The 19,281-nt window shown below is 31.4% G+C and overlaps 1 protein-coding gene across 6 annotated transcripts in view; it reads left to right on the top strand.

Moving 5' to 3' along the window:
- Positions 1–18,284, top strand: part of LOC125073705 (zinc finger protein 408-like) — a 101,006-nt gene extending 82,722 nt beyond the window's left edge. For 3 of the 6 annotated variants that reach the window (XM_047684681.1, XM_047684680.1, XM_047684684.1), the window contains 4 exons: positions 14,206–14,390; positions 14,937–15,102; positions 15,958–16,179; positions 16,455–18,245. In XM_047684681.1, coding sequence (XP_047540637.1) covers positions 14,206–14,390; positions 14,937–15,102; positions 15,958–16,179; positions 16,455–17,458 — 1,577 coding nt within the window. In that variant the 3' untranslated portion in view covers positions 17,459–18,245. Of the gene's footprint in view, positions 1–14,205; positions 14,391–14,936; positions 15,103–15,957; positions 16,180–16,454 lie in introns of all 6 variants that reach the window. The other 3 variants (XM_047684685.1, XM_047684683.1, XM_047684686.1) reach the window with 3 other exon arrangements.
- The last annotated feature ends 997 nt before the right edge of the window (positions 18,285–19,281 follow it).

Here is a 19,281-nt window from a genome sequence, read left to right as displayed (position 1 = left end):
CTTTTAAAATGACATATTTTACGCTTAAAAATATATAAGACTAAAATTACAAGCGATTATTTCCACTACCCAGTAAACCGATGATACTAAATAATATTTTAAAGTAAGGGTGAGCGAACATGACATTATATTAATCGTCGTTCCGTTGAGATTATTATAGCATATAGGTAGTTAATCAGTCTGACGTAATGCGTTTCTGGTTCACCTTTGATGGCTAGTGGCGGTCAAATCGCGACGATAAATTATCTCGGAAATTAAAAATAATATACCTATTTTCTTAATAACATCAGTTTTATATAATTTGTACTAAGCAACATGTTTCCGTGTCCGATATGATACATTTATGACTCAATTCAATTATTTAATAATAGACACTCACACTTACAATGACGTATCCGCCATTACAGATTAGTCGCTTATTACAGAGTTACGAATAGCGAATAAAATTATTAATATAATAACCGTACTATCCACGTAAATTATTTTCAATATATAATTTATATTTTGATTTATTTTTTGTTTTGGTAACTTAAGATCGAGTATCAAGATCTTCAAGTTGCAGTACAAGAGCCTATTTACAGAAGGCGAGATGGAAAAAAGGTTGTTTCGCGTGATCGGTTTTTATTTGATTTCAGTCGTGTTTGCGTACAAATTAGCGACGCTACCTTAACGTTATTATCTTTCTTTCCCTTGTCTGTCCTTTATTTAACATAACATCATACATTTACATCGGTAGAACTTTTTATATTAATTTATCTTTAAATTGAACGCAGTTTTTATTTCATGACCGCTTTTATCTTTAGCCATTATACAATATCTGTTTCTTCTAAATTCAAGCTAACATCTCTTTTAAAATTAGAATTCACATTAACAATCGGAGATGAAAAACTAAACTCACCTAAAGTATTTCTTATATATATAATACAGTACGGTATTTCTGTGTACAAAATGTTAACACAACTATGATGATGAAAATCTATATTTGTATGATTACATATTACAAATACGATTATATATCAGAATTGCATTAACTTTATACTTACAAAGCGAAAAACGTAAATTTAATGACACCTTTCAAAATGATTAGTGTAATCGATAAATTTTGATACTATACTTATGTATAAAATTTCATAAAAATATTTTCTATTTTGTACTGATTTTAATATTAAATTAATTAAAAATGTAACGGTTCGTGTAATATTAAAAGTAAACGAAAAGTCATAACCCTTGCTTTTTTAGAAAAGTGCCGCTTTGCTCCCGAGTTATCTTTTAATTAACACTAAGTGTTATTCTTACATGTAAAAATTTCGCTGGAAATCTTCAATAACGTTAAAATCTCGAAGAAAAGGTTTCTTTGCAACATTTGAGTTTAATTAAAGTTTCTTATTCATTATTATTTTTTTTATTTATAAGTCTATGGATTTTTATTCAAAGTCTTCTTGAATATTAAATGGTAATCGATCCCTATTAACATGTGCAAGAAGTAAAAATTGTACTATAAAAATATAGACATGACAAAAAAAAAAGATTTTAACATTTAAAATAAAAAGTATACTTTCCCCTTTGTTTTTATTTAGACATCTTGTTTATTTATAATTTTTACACAATGAAACCAGACTGAGGCTTCATATATGCAATGTATTGTGGATAAATTTACCCAAGGATCTTTATTATAAATAAGGTTCCTTAAATGCATCACTTAGCGTGATAATAATTGGTTTCATTTTAATGAAAAGGTACTATTTTCTATTCCAATATATATTATGATCTTAGAAAGAATTTCATATAAAAAATCGAATGCAAATTCCCACTGATATACCTAATGCTGCCCTCTTAAAACCTATCATCAAATATATAGAGATATAACGCACAATTAACATGAAGAATACTCTTCACTCGAACTGCAACCCCCCGAGCCGCAGATGTTGAGATTTCAAGACGAAATGAGTTTTGCCTAATTTATTTTTTGTCGCCTTCTTTCCCCGAGTAAATATTGACATGGCGAGCCGTTGGAGTATAATGGACGTGCCTTTTGAATTTGGAATCTTAAACTAAATTATGTATTTAAAAATCGAATGTAGTAAAAAATCAACGCTCGACCATCTTTCTCATAAAGATATAAAAAACTAAATCCGAGTAAAAAGTAGATATAAGTAACAATTTCACTCATCAGGAGCAAATATTAAACATTCCCTTTTTTTTTATTATAAGTGTTTATTTTTTTGTGTTGCTTAAAAATAAAATTGTTTGGTACTTTTAATAAGCCTTACTGACATAAAGTATCCGTAAGACTTATAAGAAATGCTCAAAATTCATTTAGAATAGAGATTTTTTTACAATAATGTGATAATGATGTCTTTACAGAATCCTATCATTCTGACATTTGTATGAGGCATATAATTATAAAAATATTGATATATCATTAAAACCAGTACCATAAAAACTGTCGTATCCATATAAATCGAATTTTGACAGAAGCAAGGACGTCTTAGACTTTTTTCGTAAGAACCGGACGTTCGGCTCGGTGATTAGGAAATTATATTGGGGGTGGAAGATTCTTCAATCTTTTTTCTCAAGGTGTCGGGGGCTCGATTGGTTATTAAATCGGACTTACGACTTCACCCTCTTTTTAATTGTCTATTTTTTTTTTAATTTTCTTCCAATTTTGCGCCTACTAAGAATTGATGCCTACAATTTTGAATTTCTATATCAAACGAATTGATGAAGGCACCTTTATTGCGTGATGTACATACGTAGATCTCTCTTCTTAGGGTGATATCTCTCTTCTCAGAATCTTTACACTATGCGTACCTACTAATATAGTGACGTATTTAAAAGCAACGCATCTGTAAAGTTAGACTGAGACGCTTCCGACGTTCATAGTTTTCTGTACTTATATGTAGGTACTAAGCTGTATCAAATTAGTTTTCATTACAAGCATATATAGATAAGTAATTATTTAATATAAGAATACTAATGTATTATATATACTTTTTTATTTGTATAAAAAGAAGCAGGAAAACCTTATTAAAATTTTGAAAGTATAGATCACCGAGTTTATAGAACACGTGAACACGTCTGTCTGATGGATTGTGGGTTCAAATTAAAACGAATACATTTTTGCGTGTCAAAAATAATGAATGACCTTCTGACATAAATACGTTCACACACCGGCACTGGAGCAGCGTGATAAAAAAGCTCTAAAAACGAGAAGTGACTTAGTTCATTACTAGATATGAACCTACGATATCAAGACAACGAGAACAGGGTTAATCATATCTACACATTTTACCATTCAACTTAAATAATGAACAATTATTAACGAAATCAAAAACAATAATAAAATCGTTCCTAGCGAACAATTGCAACAATGAATTCAAACTAAAACAAAATATCAAACGAACCGAGAACAAAAATTGAAACAATTTAATCAGCGTAAAAAAAAAAAGACAAAAGAGTAATAAGAACAAACAGTTGGATTCTTACTTTTATTACGTTACAAGGAATATAATTAATTGCTGATATTAATTATATAGAGCTTTGTTTTTATTCTTTCTTCGGGTCCACGAGACCCCGACCCTTTGTGATGCCATATGCTCCATTTTAGGGTTGAGGTTATTTTTTTCGTTTTATTATAAAAAATATCATCTCAGTATCAATTAGGATATAGAAATGTTTGATTTACTTAATGAGGTTTAAACTTTAAGCTACATTTTAAAAGCAACATTTTCTTATATATCGTTTGAAAATTTATTATATTTGAAATGTTTATTTTATTTGTTTCATTTCATCACCTTTCATCACCTTTTATTGTCGTCGTTTTAAATAATAAAAAAAAAACAACTGAAATTAGTTATTTCATTATTTTCTAGAATCTATTGTTAATCTAGATAGGAATTCTTTTTTAACTCTACGTACTGTAACGAATCGCACACACTTCTGCAAGACAAAGATGGCGGATTTTACATTACAATTAACACGGCATAATGACGCTAGAAACAATATCGCAACAGAAAAACAGGTTTCCTGCTTTTGAAATATATTCATGCACACAAGACCTTCTAGACATACATTTTTTAACCATTGTTTAAATATCCATCAAGATAAATCATTGTCGCTTTATGTATTAATATTTATATTTACATGAAATTAAATAATTTATGTGATTTAATAAATTGGCATAAAAATATTTACACTTTTTTTATTGTGTTATTTTTACACGTGTCAATAAAATTGAGTTATACTGCCAAAACTCTAGTTTATTTTTAATATTTTATAAAAATACATAGTATTCTATAGCATAAAACTGTTTTTGTTTTTTTTTTTTAAATAAATACTTGTAACAGATGGTTGCATTCGATCCGCTCAATAAAATCGTGTTTTAATGGAATAACCAAAAAACCGGAACTGACCCATCAATATCGGCGTAGTGATTTTTTACCGGATTTTGGGAACATCTGAATGTAACAGGTGCGGTGCGTGAGATTTTTAACCTCTTCTTAAGAAAAAAAAGTAATCCGAATACTTAAGTACATGGGTTAAATTATAACACAAACTAACGTTCAATTTATGTTCCAGATTTAAAAATCGCGGAACTGTGGACAGTAATTATAAAATAAATTGTTAACTGATGCGAACATGCAAACTGTTTTAAATATCTTTTGTTTTTTTTTTTACTAACTCCTAACTTGCTACTTAAGCGTCTCTCTTCTAAAGCCGTTTCTTTAATTAACAAAGAATGGGATTGCGTGTTGCTTTTACTTTTTTAATTTAATTACCGCTCTTGAAAAGACAATGGGAATAATGTGTTCAGCCATTACAAATTTGTTATGACATGCAAATTTTTTTTTTTGTCGTTTATTCAAATTAAAAATTTAAGATAAAAGTTTTATAAATATATTTAATTAACATATAAAATTTACTATTATTTAACAATTAATAAAGAATAATAAAATGTTTCATTAGAAAAAAAAACTACCAGTCTATAAAATTGATATCAAAGAAGGTATTTATTACATATTACACTTTATACGTCAAAAATGTCAATTTTTAGAGCACTTATAGAGGTTGTTACATGTATCGATTTTCACCGGTCGGATAAGTGCACTATTATGTTATTATAGGCATCAAAAGTTGCATCACTTGCGGACTAACGGTACACGCGCTGTGCAATACCGTCTTACCGGTTTTCAGACATGCACAGACATATTACGGTCATGTTTTCTATACAATAGGTGTCTATTTGATTTTATTTTAAATGGCAACTTTAATTTTATCTACCTATATATGTACATTTTTTTAGTTTTATTTAAAATAATTTATTTTAATTAACAGAGGATTTAATGATTCCATCTTAAATAGAAAATAATACGGTTCGGTTAATAAATTATTGTTAAAACATAAATGTTGGTGTTATTATATATTTCTATAATTGCAATGTACATAGTTCATATACATATATGTATATATAGGTATCTATATTGTAGTTTTCATTGCGTGCGGCCTTTTTGACCTTTACAGCGAGGAAGGGTTAAGTTGTTTATCGTGTACACTGGGATTTAACCGATCGCCTGGACACACCTTAATTAAAACCGTGATTTGTATCAAATAACTAGTATTACTAAATTATTGAAGCAATAAAAGGAAATTATCGTCTGTAGCTGGATTTAAATGGAAAAGAGAAATCTTAAACAGAAATAAATTATTTTAACTTTTTAAAATAAGAACAAAATTATAAACTAAAAGAAGATTTTCTTTATCGTTCGAAATTTAACCTTCGCCCTAACAACTTAAAAAAAAAACAACTAAGTTTTTTCACTTAATTTAAACTCAAAAGATACTCGAGATAATTGCTCTTCGCTTCCCCGATGCCAGATAAAATCGAATCCATTTCTTAAAGGCATTTTCAACATTTTCCCTATTTTTTGGCATTCTTCGTGGGACCATTGTGAGTAAAGAATCGGTGATTAAAATTCAATTTTAGAACAATCGAACGGGATAAGACGCGGTGCATTCTAATTGGATGAATAATTATGGTGGCAATTATTTTTGGGATCAATTCGAATTTTAAAGCCCTTGACATTGACATAAACGGTTTATTATTATTATTGTGTAAATGTTTTGATTGGAAACATTTCAAATATATTATATTACAACATAGTATTATTTATAGATTAGTTTTTTTCTGAACATCAACGTCTATAATTTAAAATAAAATTGCTATTATTTTTCCGTCACACATCAATCAAATTATAACGTCCACACGGTCAAAGCGTACAAAAAGTTAACCCGTCGCGCGTCCGCAAACAGAAATTCGGACACAATGGGCCGAAGATACCCCTTGTACCTGTGAAATAATAGCTTCGCACTATATTAGCATAATAATAGCGTTAAACTATTATTTTCGGCATATTGGCTAACAAATGCCCTGGACAGCTGCAGGCCATTTTTTTTTCTGAGGTCATTGTCCACCGGAATTCGTTCGATGCGATCAAAGGTCACCCTTTTTGGATCTTGAACGAAACAATAGATATATAAACCCTTTTTTTAAAATAAAATATGCAACATTGAATTGATATTAATTGTGATTTATTTTTGTATATATTTTTAATTATTAACAGAAAAAAGTAATCTCATTCAAGTAAAATTTACAGGACGTATTGCAACATTAAATAAAAATGTATTTGTTCGTTTCTATTATTGTACAGTTATTTATATGGTATTCTATATATTTTCGAAATTACGAATTTCAAATAAACTGTAATTATTATTTTTTTACTTCGTAATTACAATTGAATTCGAATGTAATAATAACATAAGTCGTCACATCGGACCCTTTCCAAAACAACAGGTAATCAAAGGGTTAAGAATAATAGTTTCTGACGAGACAAAAAATATCAAGGGTTGAATGGAAGATTTATAGAAATATTGCATTACGGTTTTTTGTTCTCTAACGGTCAAAATGTTATTTCAAATATAATCTATGTGTGTTAAGCTATGTGCTTCTGATCAGGCTATCGACGCACAACTTCAGTTAAAAGATATATCGATCAAGATAAAAATATACTTAATTACAAATAAACTCAATTAAAATTAAAAGATACCGAAATCTCGGACTATAAGTCTATGAGAGTTGATTTTTTTTTCAAGAAAAATAGTTACCTCTAAGACTAATCATAATATAGAGGCACACTTATTGTGTGTGACTTTAACTGTACGAGACACTGTCCTGTTTTTTTTAAGTAAATGTCTCCACGTTGACAGGTATGACACGTTTGGTATTTTCTTACGGTTTTTGGACGAACTAGCATCTGTACTCACATTTAGATTGTTGTTGGACTCTGAAATATATTAAACAAGACTAATACGTTTCACAAGTTCGTCATGACACAATCTTATCTTTAATAAGCCTGAATGGATAAATATAAGATATTCAAAAATACTCTAAATATATTTTTAGATCATTGCATACGATCTGTTTTGACGCGAGAACTTTATCAAAAACCGTCCAGTTATTTTCGCTCTTATACATTATATTCAGATTTTTCAGCATATCGAGTTATTCAACTGTTTCTTTGTTCTAATGTTATATTAAAGTCTTACTAATATCATAAATATATATTTGAATAACTTTGGATAGATGATGTTTATTAATCACGTCAGAACTATGAATTTGGCACAAATATAGCTTATACTTTGAAATGGCATAGGTATATATATTACTTTTTATTGCAATACATTACTTATTACAATAATACAACGCCCCTAATATAAGTAGTCTTATATAAACTCGGATCTATCATGACGTATGTTGAAATATACCTACTTATTTCGATAAAATATTCTTTTGTAATCCACAGTGTTTACTTGTATGAAATTAATTCATATTTATACATCACGCTGCGAAGATCTTGATGAATCTTACATCATACCTACAATATGTAACGAAGCTATACGTTGTCTGTGCGTGTTATATACTAAAAGAGCAATAGTTTATATTTTTGAGCGTTTCTTAACATATATTATTTTAAAATCTGATATATAAATTATATCATGATATTTATTTATATTTATTATCAAAACGAACCTACTATTTTTCATCTATTAAAGGTCCTTACACCATTGAACTATTTAATAATTAGTCAAACTTAGCATACTAGATTTATACCTTGGTTCAAAAAATAAATTTTAAAAAAAAAGTAATAATGCCAACCCTTAAAATAAATTGCAAAGAACATCTCTAAAATAATATATCTCCAAGACTGGCTATGAAGACTTCATTCAAAGGAAACGATTCTAGTCGAGTTTAATTTTTAAATCGTTGTAAGATGCAAAAGTCTTTTTCTGAACAAAACTACGTCCCGGACCATGAATAAAAATAATCGTTGGAAGAGTGACGCTGGCAGACTCTATTCTGGCCTGTTCACACGATTATGTAGGGTTGACGCTTTAAATAATTAAGGATTTTTTGTAATTTTATTTTTTTAGCAAATGGCAAAGGTATTGCAAAGTTCAGTCTCGTTTTCTGTTATTCTTTTTCAAATTCGAAAGTATATAGTAAATCGTGTGTCAATATTATACATAACCGTTTCAATGTTATATATTATTAAAGCGAAGTTTGATTGTCCTTTAAGAAAACTGTTACCAGTTTTTAGTTCAAGTAATTTACAGTGGTATTTATAATTAGTATAAATATAATAACAATGACGATATGAAATGATTATTCTTTACATTGAACGCACAGTTACGTTCTTGTGTACTTCATATCGATGGGCGTATCTTAAAAAACACTATATGTCAAATTTAAAAATATAGTTATAGGTATATATATACATATATGTATATACTTTATTCAAATAGACGATAATCACCTACCGATTCGAAATATTAACTCATAAGTAAAAGCTATTATCTTTTAGTTAAAATACATAAATTAATCAAATAATTATTATTAGTAATAATTAAAATATTGCATGTTATTTTATCTTATATATAATAATATATTTATATTAATAATATAAGATTGTTATATGTTAAACATGAAACAAATCTGTAATGGAAAAATGCAAGAAAACCATACTATTATATTTATACAGCGCTAAGATAACACTAATTAGGTAAGTCGTTAGCGGCAGCCCTAACGTAAACTGAGACGCTTTCCTCCAACTTAAGGAAAACTCGCCAACTATAGTTTTGTTCTTTTTCCATTTTTCTCTGCAAAGCGGTTATTTTTTTTTATTCCGTTCTCTCTCCGCCCGGTTGAATCTTTTTACTTCTCTCGAAACGTGTACCCTTTTCAGGAGTTGGCCGGCTATCTTTCTTAAGTTGACTGTTCAGAACATCAGCGGTATGGAGTGGAAATTCGTTTTATTTTATTTTGTAATTAGATTACAAATTAATTCTATTTTCAAATGATTTATTTAGTATCCATTTCTGAATGAAATAAACGATTATATTCTTTTTTCAAAAATAAGTCATTCTTAGGTATTGGATTTCAATTAAGTAATTCGTTGATTATATGTTTTAATAGTATTTAATTATTTCATAACGTTGGTGCTCTATAATAAGTCTAGATGAAATTTCTATAATCGGTTATTCGTAATTTTCGCCTTTTATTAGAAATCTAAGGAATTACGATTCAAAACTATTTTACTCATATTAAATGTAACACAAGACCCGATTTGTTTCTTAGTAGACATTAAATGACAAATACCTTCATAATGTTGAATATTTAAAAACATTTTTTTAATATTATTAATGTAAGGTAACCGGATTTTCTATGGATTTCCATGTTCTTTGAAAACTCCTTAAGTTTTTATTTGACCACTGAAGCATTCGCAAGATAGCGCCGCGGTGAAAATTAAAAAAAGTACCGAGAAAAAAAAACCAAGGTATCCAGTCGGGATAAAACTTTACACCGTGGGAAGGGGCCAGTCGTCTGAACTTTTATTGCTCTTACATAACTTAGCAATTCTTTCAACAATATTCGAAATTTAATATCAACACAAAATGGCGTTTTATTATTAAACAAAATGGCGGCGTTATGCATACACGAGCCGATAGCGCATTTGCCCGCCCGACGCAGGTGGAATACTATTATATTTTTTTCATGCCCACTGGCCACCCCAAAATAGTTGGGGGAGAGGATAGTTGGGGTGGTGCGTGACCCCCCCGCCCTCCGCCCACCGGGGGCTAGGTGGTGAGTGGGGGCGCACTTACCGTGTGTGCACGCAAATTCATGCCCAATAATTTAAATTTCCGATAGGTACCCGTGATTAATACAAAATTAATGTTATGTATTTCGCTTCGCCGATGCATTATGTAAGTAGAAATATTTTATCGGGGCTCGATTTATTTGAGGATTAATGGAAAATGTTTTATTGCTTGCCGATTAATGTTTCGTGCTTATATTATATCTTTTACGCGAGATTTTATATTGAATTCATCGTATGAAAATCATATAATAGATATACCTACTTATTTTATATTGTGCGGGTATTTAATCATCCGACAACTTTTATGAGCATTTTTCGACTCCGTAATTTAGTCGGCTTATATCAACGGACGGACAGATTGTCATGGATTTCCTATGTTAGGCTATTCTCTTTGTATGTTCAACGCTTCAATCAATAACTACGCGTCATTGCAACGAGGTATAACTAAGAAATAACAAGTTAAGATAATAATCTGTCCGTCGAAAACTAACTGAAATATTGGATGAGAAAACATGCAAGAATTATTCGTATACAAGTCAAAATGGCGCGTAAGATTGCGTTCCAAATTCAAAAATAAATTCGCTACACACACGCGCCGTCGGCATCGGTGTGTTTTAAAATCGACACGGAATGTTCTGCGTTTGAAATTTAAAATGCCTTTTTTTTGTCTAAAAAAAATGAAGAAAAAATAACATTTTAAATTTTTATTTTTTTAGTATTCTCATAAAAGCGAGAATAACTTTATACGCTTAACGTTAAAAAAATATTTAACCGTTATGTTTGACAATATTGTTAAAATATTTTATATAAAAAAAAATGATTACTAAAAATCGTCTATTGTATTCTGTAATTCTAAATATTATTCACTACCTTTAAATTAAAATTAATTTCATCATAAGTAAACATAAAGACCTTCGCTACGTAAATACATAAGTACCAAATTAAAAAAAAAACTTACGTTTTCTAAGTACAAGATTCATGCTAAGAATGTCAGTCCTACGCGCAGTCAAGAGGTAATGCTTGTATTGCAGGCAAGTACTTTTGTATGTAAATTGAATGCGTAGGCTTAGGCCGCCTAGTCTCTGAGAGCCTAGATTTCGATATCTACACGATTGTTGCTTGAAAGTAATTACCATTTTGTCTATTTATTTTCTATGTTAAATTTTATCACCAATTAGAGAGAAATTATAAATTATTTTCAAAGATTTTGTCTTATAAGGAACTATTTGTTTATTAATTGCGTAATTTATATTGTGTTCAATTATTATACTTTTTGATTACCATAGATAGTTGGTACTGTAATATAAATTAACTTCAACTAACACTAAAGGTTTTTAAATAATAAATAGCAATGCAAAATCATGTAGAAATATTTAAAAGTGACGAGGAATACTAAATAATTCATTAGACTACGACACTAAAAAAAAAAACAAAATAAATACTTATTATAAAAAATAATTCAACAAAGTGAATTTAACAAAATTACTACCAATAAATATTACAATCTAACAAGATACCATCCTTTACGAACATCGTTCAAACTGTGCTAAGGCGAACGCCTTTCCCTTTGCATTTATTCATAGAGAAATAACAAAAATATACCTATACAATACCAGCTAGTATTACACGACCCCCCTCACCTCCCACCACCTTCACACTTCACACCAATAAAAGGCATTCGTATAAGAAATGAGAGGTCAAGTTAACGTGGTCGCGTTCACGCGTAGGCAGTATAGTTGAAAAACGGCCGGCTAGCTACAATAGTATAGGGAACAGCGAACCCGGAAGATTTAGCTTTAGACAAGATTTAATCTGTACAACGGCTAGTTTTTAGATAATCTGTGCGACCAATGCCGCCATGTTTGATCCTTATTATATTTTTTATATCTGTAAAAAAATGAGTTAAAGGGAACATATTTTTTTTTAAATTATTGAGTTTCAAACGTAGGCAACAATTTTATTCACGATGCCCAAAAATATTTTTTTTTATTTTCCGTTTAAAAAATATATGATATGATACATAAAAATATTAATATTACGCTGCGTATAGATCTATACATTTAATGTCATAATGTTTTTAGTTTAGTTGGGTTACTTTTAGTTTCGACACGACTACCTTTAAAATACCAAGAGCAAATAAAGTAAACTAATATTTTCCGAAATATAATCTATTGATCTAATAAACTAGCCTTGTAAAATTTACTATCAATAAAAGTACCGTCGCTATACTTAAAATATAAACATTCACTTTGTACTAAAAGCGCCGACAAATATACGTTTTACGTTGAAAATAAATTCTATGTAATTTACGGTTATGTAATAATAAGGACAACTAAAAAGGTTGTATAACAAAAAAAAAAACATAATTCGACGTAACATTATACTTGAAACGGTAATAATTATACTGAATTTACTCATTAATTGTGTAGGTCAAATAATAATCAAATATGTGTATATTTAAAATGCCATTATAACAAAACTCAATACCGAAATCGAATCTATTTGACAAATAACAATAAAGACACTTTACATATTCATATTCAATATGCAAGTTTTCAAACTATATAAATCGTTCCGTTAGTACAAACAAGATTTATAGCTACATCTATGTCATATTCGTATATCGTACCGTGGCATCTAGGAAATAATTCTACAATATCTTTCTTAAATGCATGTGTGCACGCGCATTCTTCTCAGACATGCAAAAATACACACACATAGACATAGCTCCGCAGAAAAGATCCTTGTAACTACGTTGTTAGTTTGTGTGCGTGCGTGCAATGACCTATGCATTTGCTTGGAGTACGGCTAAAAGTATGCGCTGGTTTTATTATGGTCTTATTTTAAAAATGAGCGCGGTCATCTTGGGTTAGGTCGCGGGTGGACGCGGGTTTTAGGTTATTCGGTGAGTGACCGGCTCGGATAACCGAATTCAAAGGCCGTTACACAATTTATTGATTTGAATTTGGAATATTAAAATTGAATTTAGAACACATTTAAATTTGTACTTATAAGTCAATTTGTTATAAATTTCCTTGCTCTAGCGGTTCATATACTTACTTATCATAAAATTTCTATAACCCTATGTTTAATTAAAATGTATTGTTTCTATATACATTAGCGATTGTATATAAGTTGGAGAGAAAGTTGAATTATTTGGTTATGAACTAAACAATAAATTAAAATATTTATGACATTAGATGTCATACACAACCGAGATCGTTAATGTTTAAGGAAGTATTTCAAAATACATCACAATGGCAAGACACTTTGAAATCGAATAGAAGGAAGGGATCCCAATTTCATGATTGAATTAAAAAAAAAACAATCTGAAATTCGTTTATGCCTAACAGAGAATAATTACTTAACATTTAAATCATACTCAACAAATATAATAAAACAAAAATAAATAAATTAACATAATCACTGCAACTTAGACATAGGCTATAAAACGTCCTAGTAGGAAATAGCCTGTTTAAAAACCTAGGCAAACTAGGTGCTTAAAACACCATTAGTCAAGTATCATTCGCCATAAAATAACCATCAGAGGGCTCAAGATGAACGAGTTATTCAAAGATTATTTAATATCCCTTTTTTTCTGATCAAAGTGGAACTAGTTAGATTTAAACAGGTATTTTTAAATAATTATCAGTTTAAAGTTTACTTGTGACTGGTTATACGTGAATTAGATACTTGGAAGTTATAATATTGACCCAATTATATCAGGAGTACTTATGTATCGTGTAATATAAAACTTCAGTAACTTTTATAGGTGTAATTTAAGAATTTATAGATAAAGTCATTATTTCTCTAATAACATATGTAATGTTGATATGATTTTAATAATTACGGCAAAAAAATTAGATACTTAAATTAACTATGATGTCTGAAAATAAAATCAGAGTTATAGGCGGTAACGCCATCTAGTGCACAAACTCAAAACTAAAACTTATAACGTCCAAATTAACTATAATAATTATTGTCTTTTCAGGTGAAAGACCTTATAAATGCCACCTCCCGGACTGTGGGAGGGCCTTCATACAGCTCTCCAATCTGCAGCAGCATCTGAGGAATCATGATGCTCAGGTGGAAAGGGCCAAGAACAGACCCTTCCATTGTAATATTTGCGGAAAGGGATTTGCAACTGAGAGCAGTCTAAGAACACATACTGCCAAGGTCAGTATTGATGTGAGTTGTTTTCGTGAAGAATTCTACTAACATTCACATTAGCATACGATTAAGATTCAATTTCAATCGAATCAAAATTATTTACTTAAGACCTTTTCAATGTAATCTTTGAAGAACGTAACTTATTTTACATCCCCTATTTCTGACGAAGATGAAAAATTTTCTACGAAAACGTTATTCAACTGTTTGGCAAATTTATTACAAATCGTAAAATGATCTTATTAGATAAATACTTCATACAAAATATCGAATTCGGTTGTTATAATCGATATATTAAGACGCACCAACTATTTTGAACGTTTTCATAAAGATTTCGATTGTGTTTTTATTTTATAAATGAAGTGGTGCACGGGTTTTATAATTATTTCTTTTATTTTCGTTTCATTGTTTTAAAAATCAAAATTCCTGTTTGGCCGTTCTTTATTATTTTTGATCGTTACTATGATTTCAAAATTCCCTTTGATGACATGTTTTCTTTTATTCAATGATGCTAATCTTTGCACTATGCCCGCATCGCCACCGCCCGGTGGATAGGAGCTTCAGCTGCACCTTGGTGTTTTGCAGCAACATGCGGCACTCATGATAGGTGGCGCCACCGCAACACCTTGCCCAATATGCCACAAAGTCGTTTTCGGGGGCGAAGCCCTTGTTGAACATATGAAGAACACCCACAAGGACCCGAACGCGTCCGGCGTTGCGAGTAAGTTTCTGGCTGTTCGGTTTTATCTCTTCGTTTAAAGGAATGTCATCTATGTTTTTAGATAAGGTTCCTTGGTTAGGTGATGATGAAGGTCCTAATTTTAAGTCTAGCCTAAGTTATCTCCTTTGTCACTCGTCTATTAAAAAAAAAGCATAAATTAGATGCGTTAAAAAAATTATTGTAACGTTAATAAATTCTGCAAGACATGAGAGACAGAAGAGATGTTTAGTTTTAGTTTACGTCCGTGGAAGTTTATAATAAGATTTGTGTCACATTGAGACTTTATAAAAAAATTAAAAAGATTTTAAACAAATGAAAAGCTTCCAGCGGACGCAAAGCCATGAGGGGTGTTGGTTTTCAAAATCAACGGTATAACCGAAAACGTATCGTTTCCATAATCTAAGTGGTAACTATAGTGAAAGGCCCGCCATCTGAGGTATCGTCTGTTATTGTTTCTGCTTTATTGGAAGGGTAGACTGTTTTGCAAACATTTCTTGCATCAAACGATTCTTCGGATGGTGTGCGAGCTTTATTATCATAACATGTTTTGTTTATATATCTTATAGCTTTGTTTTCTTCATTACCAACAGGCACCGCTTCGATGCCATCAATTTAGTTTGTTTTATTTGGTTTTCCGTCATTTTAAACCGTTTATTTATTATTATAAGCAACGACGACTTTTCTTAAAAGCCCTCTTCGATCAACTTATCAAGGATTGTTATTTAATGGAAACGAATCAGCGATTAAAAAGGGTCGTCGTTTATCGACTGCGTCTAACATGGAACTAACCGGTTTGTTTTTTTTTCTTTCCCTCCTCTAACCCACTAACCTACCCATTCCTGGTGGTGATGGTAGGTCCGCCCGCCACATCACCGTACCCAGCGCAAGCTAAACCTGTTGATCCTTATATAGCGAAGCGGCGTACTGCGAACCATCCGTGTCCAGTGTGTGGGAAGCATTACGTTAACGAGGGTTCCTTGAGAAAGCACCTTGCCTGCCATCCAGAGACACAACTGACTAGTGGATTGCGGATGTGGCCCTGTTCCGTCTGTCAAGCTGTCTTCACGCACGAAAGCGGTAAGTTTTGTTTTATATTTTTAATACAAGATTATGAATTGGTCGCACGACTGCATAAAAGCAATAATTTCGGTCATAAAATTTATTGTTTGTATACAATATACATTTTACAAACAAATTGTCTATTAAATCGGATCTTGTTTATTTTGAACCTTCTATTGCATAAGTATATTTAATATATATTATTATTAATTAGATTGCAAAAGGATTATTTTTTTCAGCCTGATTTGCGTCTTATAAAAGTTTATGCTGTAACGACATACAATAAATTTCAGGTCTTCTCTCCCACATGGAACATATGAGAATGGAACCTAAACATCAGTTCGCTGCTCAGTACGTCCTCTCAAGAGCAGCCGCCGAAAGACGAGAAAGAGATATTATCGCAGCCGTATCAGCATCAGCGGGTGGGTCAGGGCTACTAAATCTGGCCCCTCCTTCACCAGCGCATTCTGATTCATCATCGAACGGCCGTCTCTCATCATCAGCGGGATCCGAAGCAGGCGCTGCGGTAAATAAACTTTCTGATTTACTACGTTCTGCAAATAACGGTCACCAGGCATATGGAGATGAAAGAGTAGCCGCCATCGCAGCTGCTGCCGCTAACATGATGGCGCAACCGGGAGAAGGGGCAAATGCGGTACAAGTTGCTGCTGCTAATTTAGTTACAGCAATGCGTCAACAGCTAGCCAGAGAGCCGCCAGTTCAGCCACCTCCCGAAACACCTCCTGCTCCAACTGAAGCCGCACTTAGAATTCAACAGGCCGAAGCTCTTTTACGAAGTCAAGCCGAGGCGCTAAGATTAGCAGTTTCCCAAGCAGCAGCCGCCCATAACAATGAAAGTCCAAGCCCGCTGAGACACAACGGCGGATTCCCTCCAACGAATGACGCGAGCGGACAGTTGTCTCCTGAATTGGTGGAAGCGTTTAGAATCGCTCAGGAAGAGAGATTGCAACAAGCTTTGCGGTTGCACGATCCAAGGATGTTGGGTTTCAATTTACCATCACCAGTTCAGCAAGCTGCTCAGCAGGCTGTGGCCGCTCAGCAAGTGGCTCAGGCTCAAGCTCAGGCCGCTCAGGCAGCTCAAGCTGCGCAAGCCGCACAAGCTGCCCAAGCCGCTCAAGCAGCCCAGCAAGTTGTACAACAACAGCAACAAATGCAACAGGCTGCGCAAGCTGCCCAAGCCGCCCAGCAAGTTGTGCAACAACAGCAACAAATGCAACAGGCCGCCCAGCAAGCCGCACAGCAAGCTGTCCATCTCCAACAGAACCCTCAACCATGAAAATTCAGCTATTACTAATCCGACGCGATTTCGGTTCAAAACTTCTTATCGCAAAAGTAAATTTATACGAAAAAAAAAAAAAATTAAGTTTTTACTATTTTTCGGAAAACAAAACGAGAAATTTATTTTCGACGGAGCGTGAAATGAAATCGCCTCTGATTAGTAATTGTGTTCGTTTTATTACAACAGTGATGTTTTTCTCTTTAAGCGGAATTAACTTGTTTTCTATACCGAATGAAATTATATTATGATAAATGATAATACTAAAACTTAGATAGAACTAACTGTTGTAAATAGGAGCGTTTAGCGGAAACAAATATTTGTGTAAATATAAAAAATTACATTATAAAATAGTCGAATGAACAAAGAGGAACGGAAACTCGCCCGAACAAATAATTAGCTGTAGAGAATAGTTTCAGTGCAATCTTCAATAAATATTTGTTTGGTTGTTTCAGTGGTTTATTATATTTATTTTTTACTAGCTTTATCACAGAACGATGTATTTTTTAGCTTAGTACAAACTTTTGGATGTGCCAAACTGTTTTAAGCACGTTTTATCGCATTTAGCGAGTCTCTGCAATATTTAGTTGCATTAAGTTTCCAAATAATATTTTTATTCTATAGAAATCGTTTAACATATTATGTTTTTTACTTTCACGCAATAACACGTCTCATGCTAGTCAAGTTTTGAACGCACAAAATGTTCTATTTTCAAATTTATATCGAAATTTTTTACTTTTTTTTTCATATAATATCTGTTTTTTTTTTCTTGGCTTATAATTTTATTTAAATGCCATATTAGTGATAATTATTGTAAATACGTAGACTCTTTAGACAATGTTGATGCGTCTGTTTATTATTATTTTTTAAAGAAAATTAAAATAACAATTTATTTTATTATTATACGGTTATTATTTTTGACGAAAAAAAAAATCTAATTATTTACAAATTATTTTTATTTTGTATAGTTGTAAATAAATATATTGAATATTATGTTTTTTTCATAAGACTGCCGTTATTTTTCTTTTCTTTATGTAAATAAATACGTGATTGTTCATGAGATAATAATAATAAAAAAAATAGCGATTATTCACTGAATCGACGACATCGTCGACCGACGAACGCCTAATTGGACTTCGTCGAATACTAAAACCATTTTCGACGAACTTAGTCTTGGATGGACTAGAAACACGAGACATTCTTCAACACGGACTCAGACACAGCCCAAATAATATATTTATTTTCAGTTTACATTTAACAAGTTAATAAACAATAGCCCGAATCATTTTTAAATGATAAACGAAGCCCTAAGCTTCCATCAATACAATGGTATACAGTTGCCCGAATAGTAGTTTAATAGCTCACGAATACACTGCAAGATCGTCCTACACCGAATGATCTAGAACGATCTTGCAGTCACATAAGAATGTCAAGTGTTGCCGAATATTAATTCTTTTAATATTATCATCGTGTATTATAATTAAGTGTCGATTCGTGCGCACATGAGCGCCCCAGCGCACATGTGCGCAAGAAACGAGTAAATAATATAATCGTAACATAGGTCAAGTTATCGTAAGCTGATTTAACGTATATAATTATTTCATTCTTGAATTAATATTGAAATTTCGTCGAACAGTAACATCTACATGACACACTTCATATGTAATGTCACTGTTATGAGGTTTCAATGTAAATAATAAAAAAAAACCACAATGCAATAGCCCGAACTCGTTTTACGTTTAAGTCGTGATTTTTACGTTATGGAAATAATATTTTGATAATTGTTTTCGATTAAGAGTTTTTTATTTATTAAATACAAAACT

The sequence above is a fragment of the Vanessa atalanta genome, chromosome 25 (assembly GCF_905147765.1).
Source record: "Vanessa atalanta chromosome 25, ilVanAtal1.2, whole genome shotgun sequence".
Taxonomy (NCBI): domain Eukaryota; kingdom Metazoa; phylum Arthropoda; class Insecta; order Lepidoptera; family Nymphalidae; genus Vanessa; species Vanessa atalanta.
This window is presented reverse-complemented; position numbering and strand designations above follow the sequence as displayed.